At 38.6% G+C, this 25,552-nt stretch overlaps 1 protein-coding gene across 1 annotated transcript in view; it reads left to right on the top strand.

Annotated features, from left to right (window-relative positions):
* Window positions 1–25,552, top strand: part of clip1a (CAP-GLY domain containing linker protein 1a) — a 155,616-nt gene that overhangs the window by 17,055 nt on the left and 113,009 nt on the right. Inside the window, exons 2-3 of the mRNA XM_043715268.1 lie at window positions 15,702–15,894; window positions 20,149–20,705. Coding sequence (XP_043571203.1) covers window positions 15,798–15,894; window positions 20,149–20,705 — 654 coding nt within the window. The 5' untranslated portion in view covers window positions 15,702–15,797. The remainder of the gene's footprint in view (window positions 1–15,701; window positions 15,895–20,148; window positions 20,706–25,552) is intronic.

Raw genomic sequence — 25,552 nt, 5'->3', positions numbered from 1 at the left:
CAAAGTGCTCCCCCACTGACACCTCAGTCACCTGCCCTGCCTTATTTCCCAAGAATAGGTCAAGTTTTGCACCTTGGTAAAAACAATGACTGCAGATGCTGGAAACCAGATTCTGGATCAGTGGTGCTGGAAGAGCACAGCAATTCAGGCAGCATCCGACGAGCAGCAAAATCTTAGATTTTGCTGCTCATCGGATGCTGCCAAGTTTTGCACCTTCTCTAGTAGGTACAGCCACATACTAAATCAGAAAATTGTCTTGTACACACTTAACAAATTCCTCTCCATCTAAACCCTTAACACTATGGCAGTCCCAGTCTACGTTTGGAAAATTAAAATCCCCTACCATAACCACCCTATTATTCTTACAGATAGCTGAGATCTCCTTACAAGTTTGTTTCTCAATTTCCCGCTGACTATTGGGGGGTCTCTAATACAATCCCAATAAGGTGATCATCCCTTTCTTATTTCTCAGTTCCACCCAAATAACTTCCCTGGATGTATTTCCGGGAGTATTGTCTCTCAGCACAGCTGTAATGCTATCCCTTATCAAAAATGCCACTCCCCTTCCTCTCTTGCCTCCCTTTCGATCCTTCCTGTAGCATTTGTGTCCTGGAACATTAAGCTGCCAGTCCTGCCCATCCCTGAGCCATGTTTCTGTAATTGCTATGATATCCCAGTCCCATGTTCCTAACCATGCCCTGAGTTGATCTGCCTTTCCTGTTAGGCCCCTTGCATTGAAATAAATGCAGTTTAATTTATTAGTCCTACCTTGCCCCTGCCTGCCCTGACTGTTTGACTCACTTCTGTTCTCAGCTGTACCTGTCTCAGATTGATCTCTTTCCTCACTATCTCCTTGGGTCCCCACTCCAACCCCCACCTTACTAGTTTAAATCTTCCCAAGCAGTTCTAGCAAATTTCCCTGCCAGTATATTAGTCCCCTTCCAATTTAGGTGCAATCCGTCCTTCTTGTACAGGTCACTTCTACCCCAAAAGAGATTCCAATGATCCAAAAATGTGAATCCTTCTCCCCTACACCAACTCCTCAGCCATGCATTCATCTGCTCTATCCTCCTAATCCTGCCCTCACTAGCTCGTAACACTGGGAGTAATCCAGATATTACTACCCTTGAGGACCTCCTTTTTAAATTTCTGCCTAACTCTCTATAATCTCCCTTCTGAATCTCAAGCTTTTCCCTTCCTATGTCGTTGGTTCCAATGTGGACAATGACCTCCTGTTGGCCCCTCTCCCCCGTGAGAGCATTCTGCACCCTCTCTGAGACATCCTTGATTCGTGTGTTCGAGCAACTTCTCCTTTCTGCAGTTAAGTTTCACTTCTGAAGAATTATGATTTAAAGGAGGCAGCGTGTATGCATGTTTGCTTCCTTGTCTTTAAAATAAAGCAATCTAGTTTACTGTTATTAATATCTTTATATCTGTGCTCAGCCCAAATGTCATTGCGACAATCCAACTCACTGAACTATGGAGAGAACAGAACAAGCACAAGATTTGAAAATTGTTCACTGTATCTTGGAAGTGGTTATCTGTTCTGCTAATTTTGGTCTGAGACAAATATTTGATGTATTTTGATTTTGAAATTGCAATAGCATTTTTTTAAAAAATGAAAATTGATTGCAGGGAGATTTTTCTTTTCTGTGGATTAAATCTGTGTAATTTCAAAATGATTATGTCGTGGCCATTATTGCTGTAAAGAAGAAATTTTGATTTAAATCAAATATTTTTGAGGGTCATGGAAAATTTACTTATGCATCTGTGCTCCTGTGTATTATCGACATTTAATCTTCCTCAAGTATAGCTTAATCTTAATTCATCACAGATTATTGTTCTGATACAGATCAAACTACTGCCAATTTTTTTATGTACTCATCAGTAAAGATAAAAATACCTCCTAAAACCAAGATAACATTACTTATTTTAAAAAATGGGTTGAGAACTATTATTTCCCCTGTATAAGATAGGGACAAGGTCTTGAATGGATTTAAATGGAAAAGATATTTGGGAAACTGGGAGTTGATGTATGTCAGCAAGACAAGAATAATGAGTGATCAAGGATTTAATGTGCAATAGCCTACAGGAGTAGAGTTTTAGATTAACTAAAATTTGCAGATTGTGGAGAATAGGAGGCCAGCCAGAAGAAATTGTTGAGCCTGGAGGTGCAGAGGCAAATACAAAAAGGTGTCAGTAACTAAGTGTTGAATCAAGGCTGTCAGTAGACAGTGTAATAGAAGTACAAGTAGGTGAATTATCTGTGTTAGGGGGAATTGGGTTAGAAGCTCCGCCTGGTTGCAAATAGGATTGTGAACGATCTGATTCAATTCAAGATAATGGCTGCAGAGGGGGATGAAATTGATGGCAAGAGTACGGCATTTGTATAAGAAGTTGATTTTGATGGCTTTTGCATTGACGTTCATTAACTGAAGGAAATGGCAACTGATTCAAGACTGTCAGATGGTTGAATTGATAGCATAGGGGTGGTTATGAGATAAACCCAGATGTTAGTGTATATGTAGAAGCTGACTTCATGTTTTGGGTCATGGCAGCACAGAATAACTTAAAGATGAAAGGGGTTGGAACTGATCATGGATTCACGAAGGACTTCCAAGGTAACTGCATAGGGTCAGTGACGTAGACAATTCCTAGCAATAAATATGGAACCTTTGGAAAGGAATGGTACGGCCAGCTGTGATAAAAACCATAATTTGAGAAGAACATTTTGAATGAAAACAGGGTGTGACTTGTAACTTTGATTTTGGACTTTCAGTCCTTAGGTAAACTAGGAAAATTATTTGGAGAGGCTGGAGTATGGATTTAAGAAGAAAGTAAGCATGGATTTCAGAGGCCAGGCAAGTGATTGAACATAGGGTAGTAGTTTGCAAAGTTGGAGGCATTGAGCATGATTGAGAGGAGGCTGGAGCCAGTGGGTTTGAAATTAAGGGATTGTATCTAAAGAGAGAGAATGACTTACAATGTCACCTGTTGTTGAGTGGAAATTCGTTAATTTAGAAGATCGAGGATGAAGGGAGCAAAAGGCAAGTTACATGGGCAAGATAAACTTCTTGAGGGCTTTGGGGAATTAGTTGGAAGCTAGAGTTAAATACGGATTCTGGGCTAGGTGGGAGAGAAGGTGGTTTGAAGTGTTGATCAAGATAAAGCTGGGAGGAAGCAACAGAGACAGCAAAATGCATGATCTTCACCTTGTGGTCAAAGATGTCTGTGGATGACTTTAACGTATTGGGATGGAGGAGCAACTGATGTATAGAAAAGCAGGTGTATTATCCTAACATAGTGGTTTGAACAGAGGAGAGGAAGGCTTGATTTGTCGAGCTGCTCTGGTGATGCATGTCAAAGCCAGTTGTATATGAGATGAGCTTAGGTTTGCACAATTTGGATTTGTAGAGCAAAGATATGGCTTTCCATGAAGAACAGTACTTTGGGAGAGATTCAAGGTTCTACTGGCAAAAAGACATCAAACTTGAAGATGAAGAGCTGACAGAGCGGGTTGAAAGTTGTAAAAGTATTTTAGCAAATTGAAGGCCAAAGGCTGGATTTCCCAGCAATTTCTGTTTTAGTTTCTGATTTCCAGCATTCTCAGTTTTTTGGTGGCAACTTGAATATACTACGTGTAGTTCTGGGGTAGCGTGTGTTTCGGCAGTGCGGTTTGACTATTATGTCACTGAGGAATTAGGGGAACGGTATTTTTGACAACACTTGCTTCTTTGTGATTCTGGCGGGGATCAGTTTGCATGATTTGTTCTGTGCGTTTGCCGATGTCCGCAATGAAATCTGTGCGCCGTTCTGCACGTGTTGGTGTCCATGCCATTCTGCACATGCTGGTTTTCGTGCAATTCTATGCACGCGCAATGTTAGCGCCTGTCTTTGTGTTGTACTGCGCAATCGTCAATATCAGCTGTCAGTAGAGCAGCTTTCTGTGAGAGGTTCTGTACAGAGCAACTTTCATACATTTTTAAAAATGTACTGTGTTAAACTTACTTTTGTTAATAAAAATGATTTCAACCTTAATTCAGGCTGTGCTAAACTTTGCGTTAGACCTTTGGGTGATTTTTGAGCAATCGTGAGTAAACAAAAGAATTTACTAGTCCGCCCCAACCCCACTTTTCTCAAGCCCAATTATTTCTATTAACGTGAAGTTTTGCTGGAATGCAACTGTGGCATTAAAGGAGAACTACCTGCATTGTAAATTTATTTTGAAAAGTGATTTGAAATAAACAACAGTAGAGGTGGAAGGGCAATCAAAAGTTGTGAGAGACATATAAGAATTGGGTTGAAGATCATGTAACTTGTGATCAAATCCACTGGAGTAGAGCGGCCATATGAGATAGCAAGGTTATGGGTATTGCCAAGGTTATTGTTCTGCAGAAATGGATGAAAGAGATTTTATCTGACATGTATGTGCAAAGGAGGAAGAGGACATTTTCTTAAAAAAGAGGAGAGGGATGAAATGAGGTGTTCTTCGAGGATGATACCAGAGATGAGATTTTTGCACTAGGAAATGTAGTTCCGCATTTTGATTGTGACAGAAGACAGAATATTTTTCTTCAGAGCAATGCTGAAGCTTTTTCTTAATTTTCACAAGCAGTAAGATAACTGCATTAGCAAAAGAAAAGGAAAAAAGAAAAAATTGCCACAACAGAAGATACCTCCGTCTGGAACAGATAAAAAGACAACACCCTGAACATATGAAAGTAAAGGGTTTAGATTTTTGTAAATTTGTTAAAGGAGCCAGATAAGAATAGTCTAATCTTTTCTAGTTTAAGAAAGTATAGCACATTTCTAACCCAGTGTGTATGAGTAGGCAGAATTAGGGACTTCCATTTTAACAACATCAATCTTATGGCCAATAGAGGAGCGAATGTTATCATGTTTTTTTTTGAAAGGAAGGAAGATTAGGTAAACAGGGTGACACCCCAAGCAAAACCGTAATAGGATGAGGAGTAAGATTTTCAGATACCTTCGATAAGGTGTCAAAGATATCAGTCGAATATTTGCTTAAAGGAGGGCAAAGCCAGGACATGTACATATAGTTTGTTCGGGTTTGTTGACACCAATCACAAGGACCGAGACACTACCTCAAATATTTTTGCAAGTTGGGCTTTGGTGTAATGGGTGCGGTGTAGAATCTTACATTGAATAAACAATATTTTGCACAGATAGAAGATCTGTGCACCTTTTGTAAAATCTCATCCCACACATCATCTGGAATGACCTCTTCCAGATCTGCGTCCCAGATAGCTTTAATAGAATCAAAAGAATCTGAGCATACTTTATGAATGTTTGAATCAATAGCTGAAATAGCTCTCTTTAATGTAGAAAGTATTTCTTGAAAGATATTAAAATCAGAATCATTAGGAAAGGCGGGGAAAACATGAAATGAACAATGAACAAAACTGAGAACTTGGAGTTATCTAAAAAAAGGGGCTTTTTGGAAGTGAAAACCTATCAACTAGTAGTAGAAAAGATGCAAAAACACCATCAGCATATAAATCTTTCACAGTTTTTATTCCTAACTTAGTCCAACCAGAAAAGGCACTGCCCACTAAAGATGGGGGAGAAATATGATTTGCTGCCCACTGTGCATTTGTAGAAAATTATTAAAAGCCAAAGTGGCGTCTACATTGAACCAAATTTTAGGACAGGATAAACCAATTACATTTTTCGTGTAAGTAGAAGTTGAAGAAAGGAGAGGTGAATGCAATAAAGCCTTCATTTTTACCAGATGGGTGGAATTTCCCTCGGTAGTCAACCAAATTGGGAGAGCTTGGAGGTTCTCATATTGCAGCCAGTAGTTCAAAGTTCTGATGTTTGCTGCCCAATAATAAATCGAAATACTCGGCATGCCATTTCACCTAGTATCTTAGGCCTCTGTAACAACTGTTTTCGTAACCAAGCAGTTTTTAAATTCCAAATAAATTCAAGAATGAGACGATCCACTTGTACAGTAAAAGAAAAGAGGGAGAAAAATTGGTATGCATTGAAATAAATAAGAAAATTGTGGAAAATATTCATATTAATGGAATTAATTCTAGCAGCTACAGATAAATTAAGGAGAGACCATTGTTTAGTGATTTAATTTGTATCAGTAATGGTTCAAAGTTTTCCCTGTACAAATTGCCTAGTGTGTCTGCAACGTGTTCACCAAGATAAACACAACCAGAGTTGCCAATTTTAAATGGTAAATTATCTAGTGGGTATTCCCTGGCAGGCTCCTTCCACCTATCGCATTTCCAACGCCCCTCCCCCAAGACCCTCCTCCCTACCTTTTATCTTAGCTTGCTTGGCGCAACTTCCTCATTCCTGAAGTAGGGCTTATGCTTGAAACATCGATTCTACTGCTCCTTGGATACTGCCTGACCTGCTGCGCTTTTCCAGCAACACATTTTTCAGCTCTGATCTCCATCTGCAGTCCTCACTTTCTCCGAGCAGTTTACCATGCCCATACTTCAACTACAAAGAACTTTGATATGTGACATCAATGTTCAAGGGGATATATTTCAAAAAGGGAAAGAATATGTTTTATCCCCTAAATTATTTTTAAGACACCTGACTTATTAAGGTTTTTGAAGACAACACCCTTTGTGGCCTACTCTTCACAAGTTGATGCTGACTCACTGTTTAATTACCTCATACAGACTCAAATAATCAGTGTCTCATACTCACTCATTGTATCCTTGATTGTACATTCTGCTATTCCAGAATGAGTATCAAATTGACAGGCCTGGAGTTTTGTGTTTATCCCCGCCTTCCCTTGTCGTTTAACATTGGAGTTCTTTTTACATTTTCCAATCTAAAGCAGTTTTTGACTTTTGAAATAAGAGATGTTAAAAGTGTCCCTCCCATATGCAATTTTAAAGGTGTGTGCACATTCCACTGACAGTGGCAGCAACCACAGCCTTTGGGTGTGTGCTTTCATTAAATACATTGTCTGGTGAACTTTGGTTGTCATCTAAACATTACTGAGACTTTGTGACACTGTTTTAATATTTTGGCCTGTAATTTCCATTTCAGTCTTTTCTCATTATATGCAAAACAAAACAGTCGCCACGTACATCAGTTCTTAGGACAATGGTGCAGTGCCTTAAGGAAATATTTTCTGATATTTGGTTGAAGGTAGTGTGAGAACAAATGATAGTAGCAGGTGTTGGGGGTTGCATGTTGGCTAACTTTCAAAAATATAGCCAGATCATAATTTTACTGTGATTATTTTACAAAAATAGCTTTAGCGAAGAGCTGAGCATTTTCTTTAAGATTTGTCAAAGAACAGAGTATGTTATCAATTTTACTGGGAGCACATCATAAACAAAATTTTGCTGAATATGTACTTCCTCTTCCAAGTTTACAGACATGTGTAATTTTAGAAGTGTGATTAAGAAACAGGAGACTGATGTATGAGATGCTGTCTCAACAATTCCTAGGATCCTTTGCAGGCTGCAAGATTCTATTTCTCTTATTACTTTGTCTAATTTTGAATTGAGATGGGATTGTTGCGATTGTCTTTTGTGACTAGAAATTATGAAATTTGAAAACTACCAAAGGCATTTGGCACTCTGTATTAATGTTAAATGTTCTAGGTTTCCACAGCAGTTGTGTAGTTTGGCATGTTTGGTGAAAAGATCTGAAATTGCAGTGTCATAGATCTGTTTTTTACTGATGAAGTTTGGAGATTCTTCCTAGTAAAATTGTAAGGATTTATTTTTAAATGCAGCCAGAGAGAACGTTTTTTTTGCTCGATCCTGTTTAGAATCAATGTACTGCCAACATTTTGAAAGTTTGCAGTTGGGGGTCTCGATGATGCTTTTAAAATGTATTGCACACTGTTAGTTGCTGTGAGAAAGCAATGGTGAGTTGTTTTTTGAGTTGAAATGCTCATATAAGATGGTACTTCCAGAATGGTGTTAGTGACAACAGCTTTGAATTGAAAGTTCAGTGTAATGGTCTAATGTGCTTTATAGCAGCATCATCTCAAAAGGGAATGCCAAGATTTTGTGTACCGATTAGATTACTTCAGTGTGGAAGCTGGCCATTCGGCCCAACAAGTCCACACCGACCCTCCGAAGAGCAACCCACCCAGACCCATTCCCTGAAATTTACCCCTTCACCTAACACTATGGGCAATTTAGCATGGCCAATTCACCTAACCTGCACATTTTTGGATATTGAAGGAAAATCCCCAAATTAGGAAGGTATATGACTTGGTGATGTTTTGTCTGATGTCATTGCCTATGTCTTCTTTGTTAATAGAACAAAGAAGCTGGGTGGTCCTGTTCATGTTTGGTTGGTTGCTATGGTACATTGGGCACATTATCATCACTATTTGCCAGTTTTAAAAGATGTATGTAATAGATGTAGGGTATTGATCAATCAAGTAAAATGCTTTGCGTTTGAATGGTGTAGAGTTTGTGTTGTTGCAGTTATACCTATTGAGATTACTAATAGGCATTCATCGCAAACAACAATGAGCATAATATGTATTGGAGAGGCTTTGAGAATTCAGGGGGTGAGCCATTCAGGGTTTTACATCTGACTTGCTCTTACATCCACTTTGTTCTGCTGCTGGAAAAATTCAGCTTTTAGCCAATTAGTTCATTTTCAAGATTGGATTTTTCCATTTTTGGAATGTTCATTACCTGGATTTCATATAGTGCTTGCATTGCTTTCCACTTGTCAATCTAAGCATAACAGCTTGACAGGTAATTATGTGTTGAGAGTGTGGTGCTAGAAAAGCACAGCAGGTCAGCATCCGAGGAACAGGAGAATTGACATTTCGGGCAACCTGCTGTGCTTTTCTAGCACCGCACTCTCGATTCTAATGTCTAGCATCTGCAGTCCTCACTTTCACCTAGGTAATTCTGTATGTCTTATGATCAGATGGAGCTGTAAATTGAGCAATTTTTGGTGAATAGACATAATGAAGAATCATTCGGTAAAATTTGAATCACAACAAAGCCTGACTTGAGACCTGCTCAGTCATGCTATCATTGATGCAAAATTAAAGGCTGTCCTACTTAGCAAAGAGGTGGTTGAGAGGAGATTCAAGAGAAGTCTGCAAAATTGAGGCATCTGAACAGACCAGATAATGTAAAACTTCTCATTGGTGAAAGGGTCAATAATCTGAGGATACCAATTTAATGTTGGCAGGTGAAGCAACAGCGATACTGAGAAAATAAACATTTTCTTCTAAATGATTTAGGATCTGGAGTGGATGACCTGAGAAGATAATAGAACAGATGGATTTGTTGTCAAGAGAGTTGGATTGTCATTATCCTAAGAGAAAATTTGAATTTGCATGGTCCTGAGAAGCAGATGGGGAAATGACAGGTAAATGGCTCTTGCAAGTCAGGCTTGATGCAGATGTAGAAGTAGTCCACTTGCATACAAGGTCAGACTACAACTTCTACAATTTAACAAGATTGAAAGTGGAGACAAAAACACACTGTGTCCTGATCAAGAGGATGCTGGCTTTACTGCTCACGTGAAAACTCTGTTGCAAAATCCAATGGAATGTTCAAGGCTGCATGTTGACACTTGCAAGCGTGACATGAAGGTCCTGAACTTTCTACCTGGGAGTCTGTATCTGTTGAAAGAGGGAATTGGTGATGCTTCCTGTGAGCTGCAATATATTCATGTCCTGTCAAATGGCTGCAGTAGCTTGGCAATAGTTACCAATGCCAAAAGTGACAAACCAATAATTGGCAGTTTCATGTGTCTTAATTAACCATAGAATCATTGAATTTAAAGTGCAGGAGTCAACCATTCAGCCCATCATGTCTGTACTTTGTCCAGAAAGAACCAACCAGCTCGTCATATTCTCCATCCTATCTTCGTAGCCCTCTAAATACAAACTTTCAAATATATATTCAGCTCTCTCTTGATACCTCCTATCGAATCTGCCTCCACCATTCTCCAGGCTTGCACTCCAAATTCTAGCAACTGAGTAAAGAAGTTTCATCCTCATCTCTTAGCTCTCATGCTGACTAACTTGAAATTGCAACCCCTAATTAAAACATCACCAATAACAGAATATCCTCCTTTAATCCTGTCAAAATTGTTCATAATTTCAAACACATCTGTAAGGTTACCTCTTAACCTTTTCTGCTGCAAGGGGGATAAGTCCAATTTCTCTAATCTTCCTTTGTGACGGAAATCCTTCATTTCTGGTATCATTCTACTAAATATCCATTGTACTTTCTCTCAGGCGATAACATCCTTCCTTAAGTAAGGTGCCCAGAACTGAATAGTACTCCAAATGTGGTTTGACCAATGATATGTAGTGGTGTAGGATCACTCCCGCCTTGCTTTACACTCTGCCTATTTTATAGGCCCAAGGAGGCTATGAGGCTTCATAACAACTGTTTCTACTTCCCAGGCCACCTTTCAAGAATTATGCATTTGAACCCCAAGGTTCCTCTGCTTGAGTCCCCTCAGAGTTGTACCATTTAGTCTATATTATCTTTTTGTGCTGCTTCTTTCAAACTGCATTACCTCTTGTTTCTCTACGTTGAAATTCATGTTCGAGATGTCTGCCTGTTTGGCCAATTTGTCAATGTCTCTCTAAAGTCGTTAGGCATCATCCTCACAATCCTCCCTCACTTATTATCATTTGCGAATTTAGAGATTTATGCCCTCAACACCCATCTCTAAATCGCTTATGTAACTCAGAAAAAGCAAGGGTCCCAACTCCAATTTCTCAGGAATGCTACTTTCAACTCCTCTCCAGTCTGAGAAATGCTTCTCTATGTCAACCCACTGTTTCCTACCTTTTAGGTCAATCTCTAATCCATGCTGTAAAGGATCCATCAATCCCAAACATTTCTAATTTGATAACCAACTTGCCATGTGGCACATTTTAAATGTTTTCTGAAAATCCAAATAAACAACATCCGTAGCACTATCCTCATCCACTGCCTGTGTCACCTCATCAACAAATTTAATTAAGTTTGTTGGGCGTGACCTGCCTTTCACAAAACCATGTTGACAGTCTAGTATTAACTTATTTTTCTCAAAATGTGCATTTATCTTATCGACTATTATGGTCTCCATTAGTTGCCCTATTATTGACATGAAGCTAACAGGTTGTACAATACAATCCCGACATTGTGGAAACAGGCCTTTTGGCCCTACATGTCCCTATAGTTTACTGGATTATCCTTTACCCCTTAAACAACTGCATCATATTTGTATTCCTGCAGTGCCATGGGACTAACCCTTTGTTAAGAAAGGCCTGGAAAATTTCTGTCAATGGCTCTGCGATTTGCTCTTTTATCTTTCTCAGCAATCTTGGATGCGTCCAGGCCTGGCAACTTTTCTGTCTGGAGGATCTCCTCTTTATCTATCACTATAGTGCTTAGTTGCTCAACACCCACATTTTCAACTGGGCAACTGTCACTTTTTTTTAACGAAATTAGAAGATAAAGTGCAGCTGGTTCTGATATAATACAATAACTCTGTTCTCGTGTGATCTCTCATTATTAGAAAATCGCACAATAGATGTGCCACTTAAACTAATGGGGCCAGAATGACTTTATAGCTTATACAGGTAAGAAAAGTTCGCATTCTACAAATTCTTCAATCGAGTTAAAGCCAATTTGTATTGAAGAAACACGGGTTACAACAGAACTGACTGTGTTCATTTAGTGCCTCTGTTATAGCTATTGCTTCAGTGAGCAGTTTACCCTGCTTGTTCCTTCTGGCTCCACTCTATCCTTCTCCCTCTTTTACTATTAATATAGATTCACAACCATCAGCAAAGGTATACTAACTGCATGCACTCCATCTAAATGAGTTGTTTGCTTCATGTCCCTTTTTAGTAGATGAAAGGATGTCAATGCACAGTCCCATTGTGGTCTTCCAATGATAGTGAAATCTTAGTAATGGAGCTGAGGTTGGTTGTTCTGAGCCTCCTTGAGCTTAATATGAAGTTGTAAAAATTGTCTCTAACATTACGTTCATTTGTCCATGTCAGATGTGACTGTAACCATGGGCAGGTTAACCTTTGACCCCCTGCCATTGCTCCCTCTTTTGTTATCACATTTCTTCAAATGCTGCCTTGATGTTAAGAGCTGTTAATCTTAGTTCTGGCGTTCATCTCCTAAGACTGTGCGCCAAAAGAATTCTTAGTGTTTCAAAGTACGTAGCTATTTTCAAACAAAGAGACGTGCCTAGGGAAACTAATTTGTTTCCAAAGTTGCTCAACAAACGATACACAACTACCAGTATTTGCTTTTTAAAAAAAAACATTGTTCCCATTGGGGGTTTGTAGAGGGTAGGTCAAATTGCTGTACAACTCCGTCACTCTCCTTTAATGAGAGATTTCAATGACTTTTCACAGTAAATGTTAGACAAACAGATCTATAATTTCATGGATTTCCCCCTCTCCTTTCTGAAATATACTCTGCAATCAGATAATGAGCTATTTGTTGCTATTTGCACCAACACATACTTCTCAATGAATAAGGGAGCTGAAAGGCCTGTTTACCATCATCTTATATTTACTCTACCCAAGCAACCTGATTGCCAGAATGGTATGACTTTTCAGCAATTGTACTTTAAATGTAATTATCTTGGATGAATGTTTCTTGGGTAACACAGCCAGTCTTTAGCATCCTTTAATACTTACTATCTCTTACATAGAGTCATCAAGACATAGAGGTGTACAACACAGAAACAGACCCTTCGGTCCAACGTGTCCATGCCTACAGATATCCTAAATAAATCTAGCCCCATTTGCTGGCGTTTAGCCATCTCCCTCTAAACCCTTCCTCTTCATATACCCATCCAGATGCCTTTTGAAATGTTGTAATCATACTCGCCTCCTCTACTACCTCTGGCAGCTCATTCCATACACGTACCACCCTCTACGTGAAAACGTTGTCGCTTGGGTCCCCTTTAAATCTTTCCAGTCTCATCCTAAATATATGCCCTCCAGATTTGGATTCCCCCACCCTAGGGAAAAGATGTTGTCTATTTATCCTATCCATGCCCCTCATGATTGTATAAACTTCTATCAGGTCACTCCTCAGCCTCCAATGCTCCAGGAAAAACAGCCTCCGCTTATTCAGCCTCTCGCCATAGCTCAAACCTTGGCAACATCTTTGTAAATTTTTTCTGAACTCTTTCAAGTTTCACAACAACTTTCGGATAGGAGGGAGACCCAGAATTGTGCATAATTTTCCAAAAGAGGCCTAAGCAATGTCCTGTACAGCTGCAGCATGACTTCGCGACTCCTATACTCAATGCACTGATCAATAAACGAAAGTACACCAGATTTTCTTACAATGCAAGATTGCACGAGAATAAGAATGTATGATTTTCTTATAATGCGAGATCACATGGGAACAGAACTATCGTGTTATATCAGAACCAGCTGCACTTTGCCGCCTTCGCTATCCTATCCACTTGGGACTCCCCTTCCAAGGAACTATGAACCTGCACTCCAAGATCTCTTTGTTCAATAAACACCTCACATTTATCTAAATTAAACTCCATTTGCCGCTCCGGCTCATTGGCCCATCTGATCAAGATAGTGTTGTTCTCTGAGGTAACCTCCTTCGCTGTCCACTATACCTGCAATCTTGGTGTCATCTAACCATGTCTCCTATGTTCACATCCAAATTATTTATAGAAATGAAAAAAAACAATGGACCCAGCACCGATCCTTGTGGCATACCACTGGTCATAGGCCTCCAGCCTGAAAAGCAACTCTCCACCACCACCTTCTGGCTTCTCCATTCAAGCCAGTTCTGTATCCAACTCGCTAGTTCTCCCTGTATTCCGTATGCTCTAACCTTGCTAACCAGTCTACAGTGAGGAAAGTTGTTGAATGCCTGACTGAATTCCGTATAGATTATGTCCGCCACTCTGCCCTCGTCAATTCCCTTTGTTACTTCCTCAAAAAACTGAATGAAGTAAGTGAGACATTATATTTCTCACCTCAAAGCCATGTTTACTATCCCTAATCAGTCCTTGCCTATCCAAATACATGTAAATGCTGTCTCTCCAGGTTCCTTCCCAACAACTTACCCACCACTACTGTCAGGCTCACTGGTCTATAGTTCCCTGGTTTTTTTTCACCTCCTTAAATAGTGGCACCACATTAGCCAACCTCTAGTTTTCTGCCATCTCACCTGTGGCTATCAATGATACAAATATCTTAGCAAGGGGCCCATAAGCAACAGTTTAATTCACCTGTTTTGCTTTAGATTGCTAAACCAATCTTGACTGCGATTTCCAAAACATTTAGTAAAATTATGGCATCCAAACCAATCCAGAATGGTTGGTGGAAGTTTGCACTGGAGAATAAATTTATATTCTGCGTGTTGGAGTTCATTGTTTAACTATACAAAGTATTCTATACAGAGAAATGGAGTTCTGAAGATTTTATTTCAATAATCTTTTAGTTTTTACTGTTCAGATCTTAGAGATATAGATTTTGTGCAAACAAATTTTGAGTACAGCAGATATTATAGGATGCTAAAATAGTTGTGAAAGGATGAGCAGTGCTTCTTTATGTGAGTTATGGGTGTGTAGAACGAAGGACTATAGGCACTCAATTAAATTGGGATAGTTGGAGGAGAGCAGAAGATCAACTTGTTTGTGAGGATGATCTTCTCTCTAATTCATTCCCAAGGTTTATAGTTGAGCCACAGTTCCAAATTAGATAGGATAGTTGGATGAAGAACAAGTGATATATCCATGTTATTTGCATATGTTATTGAAGTGACGTTTTTGGATGGAAGCTTGATGACAAGTTGACTATTTAGCTTGCCTGTCTTGTGTCGGTTGTGATGTGAATGTCTAGTAACTGAAATCTGAGCATTTCTTTTCTGATTGTGGATGCAGTGATTTTGAAAGCACTGCAGGGGTGTACTGAATTTATATCTATCTAAATGTTATTAGCTCCCTCATGCGTTCAGATAATTAATGTTTTGTGAATATTTTAATCTCATTTTGAAAGTGATACTGTATTTCATATGAACGTTGTGTTGCAAGGAACCTTGAACAAAAGATATGTTGATTCTTTGAACAAGTCACACCAAGAGTGTTTTCTGTTTCAGACGGCATTAATCACAGGCTGCTGTGGAGTGTGGTCATCAATAATACATGAACTCTGTGGTTTAATCATATGTTACAGTCTTTGTTTTAAAAATGTGTAATTGCTAGTAACTGCTTTCTGTGTTATAGGATAAAATGTCAGTCTGGTTATGGCAATGTCATGTATAACTGGGGATATAAGATATGGGTCATGTTCTCAGTGCAGACAAAGACTGCATTCACAGAATGGTTTAATTGGTTTTTAAAATAATCCATTCATAATTTGCGTACTGATACAAATTATGATATTTAAGGCTGCTTTGCTGAATTAGTGAGAAATAGCAATAAGAAATTCAGAGATTGGAAGTTGTTAATAATAAAGCCAGCACTGAGGAAAAATTAATGGTCATCTTTCAAGTGTTTCAGTCTCTTCAGAAAAAAGACGGGATGCAAGCTCAGGATAATAGGGGAGGACCTCATTGAAGAGTCATTCACAGGAGCTCAGGCATGTGGAAGAGAGCATTGTGCTTTGTCAGGAGGAAGCTGTTTCATGTACTGCTTCCTGCAACAATTAATTCAAATGTGTCTTTCATGGGAGGTAAAATACATTATTCAATCCACAATATTATTTCTTTCAGGTTTTAAATGATACACAGAATTTAAAAGCAGTGCAGATGATTTGATGTTTAGCAAAAACTATTTGAGACAAAGGCTGAAGGAACCGAAGAGGAAGGATGAGTCTGCTAAAACCTAGTGGGCTGAAAGCTCCTAGCAAGATTGCCAAACCAGGGAGTACTGCAGTGAAGCAAGCTGCTCCTTCACAACCATCAAGTAAGTCATTAGAATCTTCTGTCTAGACTTTATGTACATTGTAAATGCAGGCAAAGATTACCATTTTAAATTTCTTTGTGCACGATTGTGCTTCATCTTAAATCTTGGAGCGATGCCTCAATAAATTTGAGTCAGAGACAGGTAATGAAATTCAATGCATAGTCCTTACTACCATCTTTAGAAGGTTTGTTTGATTTTAAGCTTTTGATTTATATTGTGTGCTATAATACAAAAATGTGAAGTATGATATAATTTTGATATTAACACTTTCATAGCTTGATGAATCAAAAAGGGTAGTTCAACCCTTTTATTGCTGTAGGATTGCATGCATTGATTAGTTTATGGGCTTATTGCACACAATGAAGTACAGAAGACTATCCAATTTATTCCATGAGTTATCAAAAAATTGTTTTTTCTCAAACTATGGTGGAACAAATTGAATATTTTCTATTTAGTGTATTCCTAAAATATGTTTACATATTTTAACTGTTTGTTCTTCTTCCACTGGCACTAGTCTAATAAAGAAAGACTCTTAATGTCAATCTTACTCTCTGTAGCTTGGTGTTGTGCTGTCACAAATAACATTTTTGAATTTGAAAATTAACTTCAAATGCAATCTCTCTTTTGTGAGTGACGAGGAAAGGCAAAGAATACTTCTGTTAAAAGGAAAACATAATACACATTTTTCAGAACACAAAGGAAAATGAACAGCTTTGACCTGCAGTGATAAAACACTGGATGTAACCACATTTGGTGAGGGAGAACCTGAGGGGGAAGCAGTGGCCTAGTGGAATTATCACTGGACTGTTAATTCAGGAACCCAGGAAATACGCTGGGGACCCTGGTTTGAGTGCTGCCATGGCAGATGTTGGAATTTGAATTCAATAAAAATCTGGCGATGAAGAATATAATAATGACTAATGTTCCAACAATCAATGTTGATTTTTGGAAAAACCCATCCGGTTCACTAATGTGCTTTAGGGAAGGAAACTGCCTTACCCATACTTGGTCTGGCTGTGTGTGACTCCAGATCCATGGCAATATGGTTGACTTTTTACCACCCATTAGGATGGGCAATAAAATCTGACCTCGCCAGCAATGCCTTCATTGAATTTTTAAAAATGATTGGCAGTGGGAAAGACTGGATAACAGATTACTTAAGGATAACTTTGTATCTTTAGATTGAACTTGTACAGTGGACCTCTTTAAAAACTTACCACGTTTTCAAATTAAAATTTCAATAATGCTTATCAAATTCTGGTCATGTGTGTAAGCTGTTTCAGTATATTTGCATATAACATTATTATCTTCAAATAATGCTTTGCTGTTTTGTGCTGTCCGCTGTTCATTAAATCTTAAAAAGTTTCTGTACAAGAGATCAAAATGACTTCTGTCTTCTGCCTTTGTGCTCTTCTCCTTTATAATAACCTTGAAACAAAAATAGAAAATGCCGGAAAAGCTCAGCAGGTCTGGCAGCATCTGTGGACAAAAATCAGACCGTATCCCCACACTGTAAGTAATCTAATCTAATCATTTACTCCTCACCCGCTTCCCTGTCTTCTGTATATAAACTGACATTTCCTAGCTACCGTCAGTTCTGAGGAAGGGTCACTTGACCTGAAACACACATTCTGATTTCTGTCCACTGATGCTACCAGACCTGCTGAACTTTTCCAGCAGTTTCTATCTTTTTTCTGATTATATATCTGCAGTTCTTTCAATTTTATAACAAGCTCGATCTCTTTTCCTTTTGTCTTATTCTTCAATTTATCTTTTCCTGATAGTTGCATGCCTTTTCAGCAGCTAAGGTCATTATGAACAAAAATACAAAACTTGAAATAAAGGCAGGAAGAAGGTAACATTTTTGAAAAATGTTATGAGGAAGGGCAAACTTTCCAAATTTGGTTCTGCTAGAGCATCACTTCCCCATTCTCCTTAGTGTGTTTCCTATGCCATTTTCCATGTCAATTATGTCTTGATATTTGATTTTGAAGCTGGGAATACTTATTCTAACAAAAGATGGCAAAGGGATAAGAAAACAATTAAGATTTAGTGATTACTGCAAATAATAACTTTGCAAATGTAAAAATCCAGAGCTTCCAAAGGGTCACTGAATAATGATATAGAGTTGTCAAATGTAGAACTGAGTCATAGAGAACACAAGAGTACCAGATTCAGTCTTTGGTTTGGGTGAAGTAAGCAGATCTCAATTGTAATACCAGGAGGCAATAATTAATCCTCTCCAGGATAAGAAAATGAATCAAGGTCAGCGATGTCTAGTGTTTTTACTCCTATAGCCCACGAGATATCACACTTTTTGTCAACTCCCCACCAGGAACTTTGCTCTCTATTTCAGTACTTTCTTTCACCAGGAGCTTCAGCCTCACCAAAGGCTCCCCTCACCCATAAGCCATCTCGCTCCCTAAGAGACATTTCGATTCATACTATAAGACCCGCTTGTAACATAACTTTACGCATTTTAGTTGCCTGTGGGTATGTTGTACTTCCTTTGGCTGAGATTTAAACTGAAATTTTGTCTGCTGGTTCAGGTTTATATTATAGATCCATAAGTCTAATCAAAGAATAGGGAATACCCCAAGGGTTAGAGCCAACATTATTGCCTAAACCAGGGACACTGATAAAAAGACAATTTAACCCTGACATTTAGCTCCAATCTGTATGAGTATTGGTGTTAAATATTGCATAACAAGTGTTGCACATTCGTAGTAATATACGAAACATTTTGAAATATTTGGATCTGAAAAGTTGCAATATAAATGTTTGCTTAAGGTTCTGCACGATAGACTGGTTAGCGAAGTTAGATCTGATGGAATACAATGAGAGCAAGCCATTTGGATACAGAATTGGTTCGAAAGTAGGAGACAGAGGATAGTGATGGAGAGTTGCTTTTCAGACTGGACCAGATCGGTGCAGGGGTACATCGCTTTTTGTCATTTATATAAATGATTTGGATGTGAATATAGGACTTATGGTTAGTAACTTTGTAGATGACACCAAAATTGGAGGTGTAGTGGGCAAATTAATTTAGGATATCTGGTCAGCATGGATGATTTGGACCCAAGGGTCTGATTTCATGCTGTACATCTCTACGACCCCAAGTTACACACCATCTTGATTTGGAACTGTAGTATAAAAATGGGCTCTCAAGTTATACTGAGAATGGTAAAATTTAGCAATTAAGACAAACTTGATAGTAAATACTAGTTGCATCTGCACATGAAAATCTCTTATCACCAAGGATTATTTTTGATCTGTTACACGTGAGCAAATACTTCAGTCATAGAAATTAGCATTACAAACCACACTTTAGTATCTGCTCACATTTTGAATATTTTTCAACACTTGCATTTCATTTCATGTCTCAAATCTGTTGTTACAATCCATTTATTCAATAAATTTTTGAAGTATGTTCTTGTGTCCAATCACATGATTGCACACAAGATTTCATATTTTAAGACTTCAACTGTTTCAAGTAAACTGACTAAACATTGCTTAGTCAGCAACTAATAGACTAAATTACAGAAAAGGTCTTTTCCTATTAATAAGTCAACTGAAGGCATGGCATCAAGTTTACACTATACTGTCGGCAGAAATGTAGTTTTCTGGTTAAAGTTCCAATTATCTCCCTACTTTAACAGAATCTCCTCTTACTGGCCCACCATTGTGCATCTTCGAGAATGTTTTTAAACAATTTGTCTCTTGCTCCTGCCTTTAAAATGGACTTCCAGTAATAACGTACCTTCAGAGATTTTGTGATCTTTAGCTCTTCACAAGCCACCTTTCTACAAACCAGGAATCCATTCTCACTACCACTGTACTTGGTAGTTAATCTAAAATCATTTTTTATTCTGCTTGGCATCTCAGTATCTTCTGTGTGAGTTGTCTTCCCCTAAATTTGTCTGTCTGACTCTAAGGGTTTGACAGTATGGATGTCTATTCTTTGTGTTCTGGTGCGAGGACTTGCATCTGACTTTCAATAAATTTTAATTTGACTTAAACAAGTCTCACAAGTTTGAATCCAGGCAGATTCTGTCAGAAGTCATTACCCCCCTCTAAACTAAATTTTTTTTACACCTTAAAACAGTTTAAACATAGCATCTTAACAAGTCCAGTGTTTGTAACAAGTCCTAAAGAACTTTAAAGCCAGTGAATTATGTTTGAAGTATATAACATATTGAAGTTATGTTTTCAAATATTTAACATCTTTTTAATCAATATCTATTACTGCTACAGCAAAAACATCACCAGGCGAGAAATCAAGTACATCCAATGCAGAGACACAAGAAGAATTTGTGGATGACTTTAGAATTGGAGAGCGCATCTGGGTAAATGGTAGCAAACCTGGATTCATTCAGTTTCTTGGTGAGAGTCAGTTTGCTCCAGGCCAGTGGGCAGGAATTGTTTTGGATGAACCAATTGGTAAAAATGATGGTTCAGTTGCTGGCGTTCGATATTTCCAGTGTGAGCCTTTACGAGGAATATTTACAAGACCTTCAAAACTATCTCGAAGCCCACTGACTGATGGTGAAGCCAATGGTTCACAGACTCATGCAACATCTGTTTCTAGAGCCACTTCACCAACATCCACGTCAGCCAGTGTTGCGACTGCTTCATCAACAACAACTGCACAAAAAGCAGGATTAGGTAAATCAGTTGCAACTCAGGAGTCTGCAGCCCCTTCAGCCATGACCAATCTCTTAAAAACAGCAAGTGAATCTGTATCAAACCTTTCAGAAGCTGGTTCAGTCAAGAAGGGAGAACGTGAATTGAAGATTGGAGATCGGGTTCTGGTAGGTTTGTTAACTTTTTAAATTTTACTGTGAGATCCAGTGGTTAGATACAGGAATTTAGTGCATTAAAGACAGAGATGAAGCAGAACGAGTAAATTAATTTGTGGGGAGGGTAAACCTTGCCCTCGTCCTTCAATGCTTTGAAAGCTAATCCCTGGTCTTCTGGATCCTCAGGCCCTGTCCCACTGCCAAATCATGGAATTCTCTTGCTGTTCAGAAATTTCTAACCATAATCTCAATGCTCTTTGGTCATCAAGGCTAACCTCAATGGTCCCATAGCCTTAATACAGCCTTCAGTTTTCTCCTAGGTCCCAGAACACTTGTTGTAATCTAGTTCTTATGATAGCCCCAGTATTTGTAAAAGCTTCATCTCAGTACTCTTGGATACTTATCTCAATATACTAGGCATGCTGAGGCCCTATCCTGCTATTGCCATACTGTTGAATGCATCTGCCAGTGAGTCTAAGTCTAACCCCAATGTTCTCTTTATGACTAAGCTGAATATCTTATTGAATATATATATATATCATTAACACTTTATAGTCTTTGTACAAGACGTTTGTTTGTCTTATTGAAATACAGCCATGTAATTTTAATATTCTCATTTTAAGAGTTGTTCAATGCCTCATTTGTAGAATGTGTTTGCAATGGTAGCAGTCCAAGTGAATATTGAGCAAGGAAAGTTGAACACAACTTGTGTAATTTGCATGGCTCCTAGGAAAGGCATGGCAATAAGACTAGCCAAATTTTTTTTAATGCGAATCAGCTCAGACACAGTGAGTTAAATGGTCTCCTAGTTTGTAATCATGCAAAATGTGATTTAAATGTATCAAATCACATCTGTTATATTTAATCTGCGACTGGTCTGTCCATTCTTTCAAGTACTTTTTTTCTGTCTTTTCTAATTGCTTTTTTAACTTTTAATGCCAGTAATTTAACCAAGCAGTAAGAAAGGAGATAATGCAATGTTTTAACTTACTTAACAGGTTAAAATTTATTAGCATTGTTGCAGCAGATTATTAGCTCATGGTTATTCCTGGCACTTTCCATTCTTCCTTCTCTTGATAAGAGCAATAACTGTTCAGTTTCAACAAACTATGCATTAGTGTATTAAATATTACTTCATTTATAATGTGACCTAACAATTTAAAAATGAAAACTTTTTTGTTTCCACAACCTGAAAATATGATGATAACTTTGTATTGACCAGACAACTTTTTAGATCCACATTATAGCAATCCAGTATCCATGACTGATAGCAGTGTGTTCTTGGATGAAATTTATTTGTGCGCAATAATCCATATTGGGTGTTTTGGCAACTGCTTTGGAAATGTCTGCTGAATGCCAATAGTATCTCGATGAGTCAGTCTTGATGAACCAGCTATTACTGTTAGGTCATTTATGTGGAGCAGTTTATTATGTTGCTATATGTAGCCTTAGTTTGTCTGTAGCTCTCCTAAAGGGGTTGTGAAGAAATGTTTCTTTCAAACAAACATTGAAACCGTAATTGATAGTTATGTATTTCATAATCCAGGGAAAAGGCTGTATGATGTTGCTATCTTATTTGACGTTGAGGAAACTCATTAACGTTGATGTACTCTCCCCATCCTTCATCTCTCTCAAGTTTTCTGGTGTTTTATTTTTGTTGGCAAAAGTTGTCATAATATCTCAAACTACTTCATAGAAATGAAAAATTGCCTGTTTCCTAGCAGCTAATGTGGCACTAGAACATCAAACTATATTTTGTAGATTTGGCAAGCTATAAAAGACTTCTTTTAATCAAGCTTGAAGTTTAATGTTTAGATGACGTATTATATGACATCATATTTAATTTTTATCTGACCTTGCACTTGCTGTCTAACATGGATTATTGGTTAGCAACAACAGTGGTGATGTTGGCTGATTTTGTTTTTCTTATTCTTTGAGAGACACTGAGAAGTTTATGACTATCTTCAGTAAAGACCAGAAACTGAGCATATATCTCTTGTGCGATTTAGTATTTGCAAATATGCAATATGTTTACCCACCAAGCTATTGAGAGTGCTGAGTGCTACTGATTGGGTACCAAAATAGATGTTGCCATCCTGATGTTCTAACTAATTCCATTCGATGACTTATGATATTATGTGTATTATCAGCACTTAATAGAGCTTTGTTATGGTAGTGTCATCCTGTTTACCCCCTTCAGTCAAAGCAAAGCAATCAGAGACACAGTTTCGTTTTATCTCCTTCATCTTTATTCCAGGCCCTGGAAGGAGAGAGAGCAATCGCCCATGTGCACAGATATGAGTTCGAGGTTTTCTCTGGAATAGCAGTTTCTTAATGAATTATATAGTCATTTTACAGGGAGAAGCATCCAGATAATGCAACATACATATTAATTAGGTGACCGTTACAATCAGTGAGTGTTAATAGTAGACATGAAGCCTTCTGCTGTCATACAATGAATGTTCTTTATCTTGTTCACTGGCTTCACATAATGGATACTTTCCCCTTATTAACTGACCTTATGTTCTGAATGTTTCTAATACTGTTATTTGGCTGTACATAATGAATGCTTTTCCACCTTATTAACCCATTACCCTTGCCTCCAGCACCCCATTGTTAACTGCAAGTTCTCATCTGATCTGAGTCATGCTCAGCTGAACCTCTTCTTTCACAAAACTCAAAACGTAACTCTTTCCCTACCTACTCATACCTTTATACACTTTCTCAGTAAGGAATGTTAAATGGCCAAACCAGAGGAATTTTGAATTACGCATCAATATGTTGTAAAGAATCCCTATAAATAGCAGTAAACACGACTTAAAAAAAAATAGGTTTTTTCAGAAGATGTATGCAGTCTCCCAAAAGTAGAGATCAGAGAGGCTGGGAGAATGACACCTGAAGGAAAGTGAGTTTTGAGAAGATTTTTAGCTCAGGTTGAGGTTCTGGATGTAGGTTTGCTCGCTGAGCTGGAAGGTTCATTTTCAAACGTTTCATCACCATACAACCTAACATCTTCAGTGAGCCTCCGGACAAAGTACTGCTGATGTTTCCTGCTTTCTATTTATATGTTTGTGTTGCTTTGCGTTGGCGATGTCTTTTTCCCATTCTTTTTCCCAGCCGGTGGTAAATGGGGTCCAAGTTAATGTGTTCGTTGATAGAGTTCCGGTTGGAATGCCATGCTTTGAGGAATTCTTGGCTTGTCCTAGGATGGATGTGTTGTCCCTGTCGAAGTGGTGTTCTTCCTTATCTGTATGTAAGGATACTAGTGAGAAATGGTCATGTCGTTTTTGTGGCTGGTTGATGTTCATGTATCCTGGTGGCTAGTATCCTTACATACAGATAAGGAAGGACACCACTTCGACTGGGACAACACATCCATCATAAGACAAGCCAAACAGATACACACACGAGAATTCCGAAAAGCGTGGCTTTCCAACCGGAACTATATAAAGAAACACATTGACTTGCACCCAATTTACCACCCCCTGAGAAAAGGTATAGGAAATGTCATCACCAACCCGAAGAAACACAGACATATAAATAGAAAGCAGGAAACATCAGTGTTTCGTCCGGAGGCTTGCTAAAGATGTTACCTAGTATAGTGACGTCTGAAAATGAACCTTACAGCTCAGTGAACAAATGTACATCCAGAACCTGAAGGAAATTAGTGTTAGGAAGAAAGTTGTACAGGAGAAATGCATGGGTTGAAAGTTAATAAACCTCAAGACTAGCTAACATGGTGCCACTGTTTAAGAAAGGTGGTAAGGACAAGCCAGGGAACTATAGAACAGTGAGTCTGCCATCGGTGGTGGGCAAGTTGTTGGAGGGAATCCTGAGGGACAGGATGTACATGTATTTGGAAAGGCAAGGACTGATTAGGATAGTCAACGTGGTTTTGTGTGTGGGAGATCACGTCTCTCAAACTTGTTTGAGTTTTTTGAAGAAGTAACAAAGAGGATTGGTGAGGGCAGAGCGGAAGATGTGATCTATATGGACTTCAGTTAGGCGTTCAACAAGGTTCTCTATTGGATACTGGTTAGCAAGGATAGATCTCTCTGAATATGGGGAGGACGAGCCATTTGGATACAGAACTAACTCAAAGGTAGAAGACAGAGAGTGATGGTGGAGGTTTGTTTTTCAGAGTGGAGGCCTGTGGCCAGTGGAGTGCCGCAAGGATTGGTGCCAGGTCCACTATTTTTCATCATTGATACAAATGATTTGAATGTGAGCATCAGAGGTACAGTTAGTAAGTTTGCTGATGACACCAAAATTGGAGGTGTAGTGGACAGTGAAGATTACCTCATTACAAAGGGATCTTGATCAGATGGGCCAATGGGCTGAGAAGTGGCAGATGGAGTTTAATTCAGATGTGTGAGATGCTGCATTTTGGGAAAGCAAATCTTAGCAGGACTTATACACTTAATGGTAAGGTCCGAGGAAGTGTTGCTGAACAAAGAGACCGTGGTGTGTAGGTTCATAGCTCCTTGAGAGTGGAGTCGCAGGTAGGTAGGATATTGAAGAAGGCATTTAGTATGCTTTTCTTTATTGCTCAGGGTATTAAGTACAGGAGTTGGGAGGTCATGTTGTGGCTGTACAGGACATTGGTTAGGCCACTGTTGGAATATTGTGTGCAATTCTGGTCTCCTTCCTATCGGAAAGATGTTGTGAAATTTGAAAGGATTCAGAAAAGATTTACAAAGATGTTGCCAGGGTTGGAAGATTTGAGCTACAGGGAGAGGCTGAACAGGCTGGGGCTGTTTTCCCTGGAGTGTCAGAGGCTGAGGGGTGACCTTTATCGAGGTTTACAAAATTATGAGGGGCATGGATAGGATAAATAGACAAAGTCTTTTCCCTGGGGT

Source organism: Chiloscyllium plagiosum, chromosome 25 (assembly GCF_004010195.1).
Source record: "Chiloscyllium plagiosum isolate BGI_BamShark_2017 chromosome 25, ASM401019v2, whole genome shotgun sequence".
Taxonomy (NCBI): domain Eukaryota; kingdom Metazoa; phylum Chordata; class Chondrichthyes; order Orectolobiformes; family Hemiscylliidae; genus Chiloscyllium; species Chiloscyllium plagiosum.
Note: the sequence above shows the minus strand (reverse complement) of the source record. Positions and strands in the feature narration are given on the sequence as shown.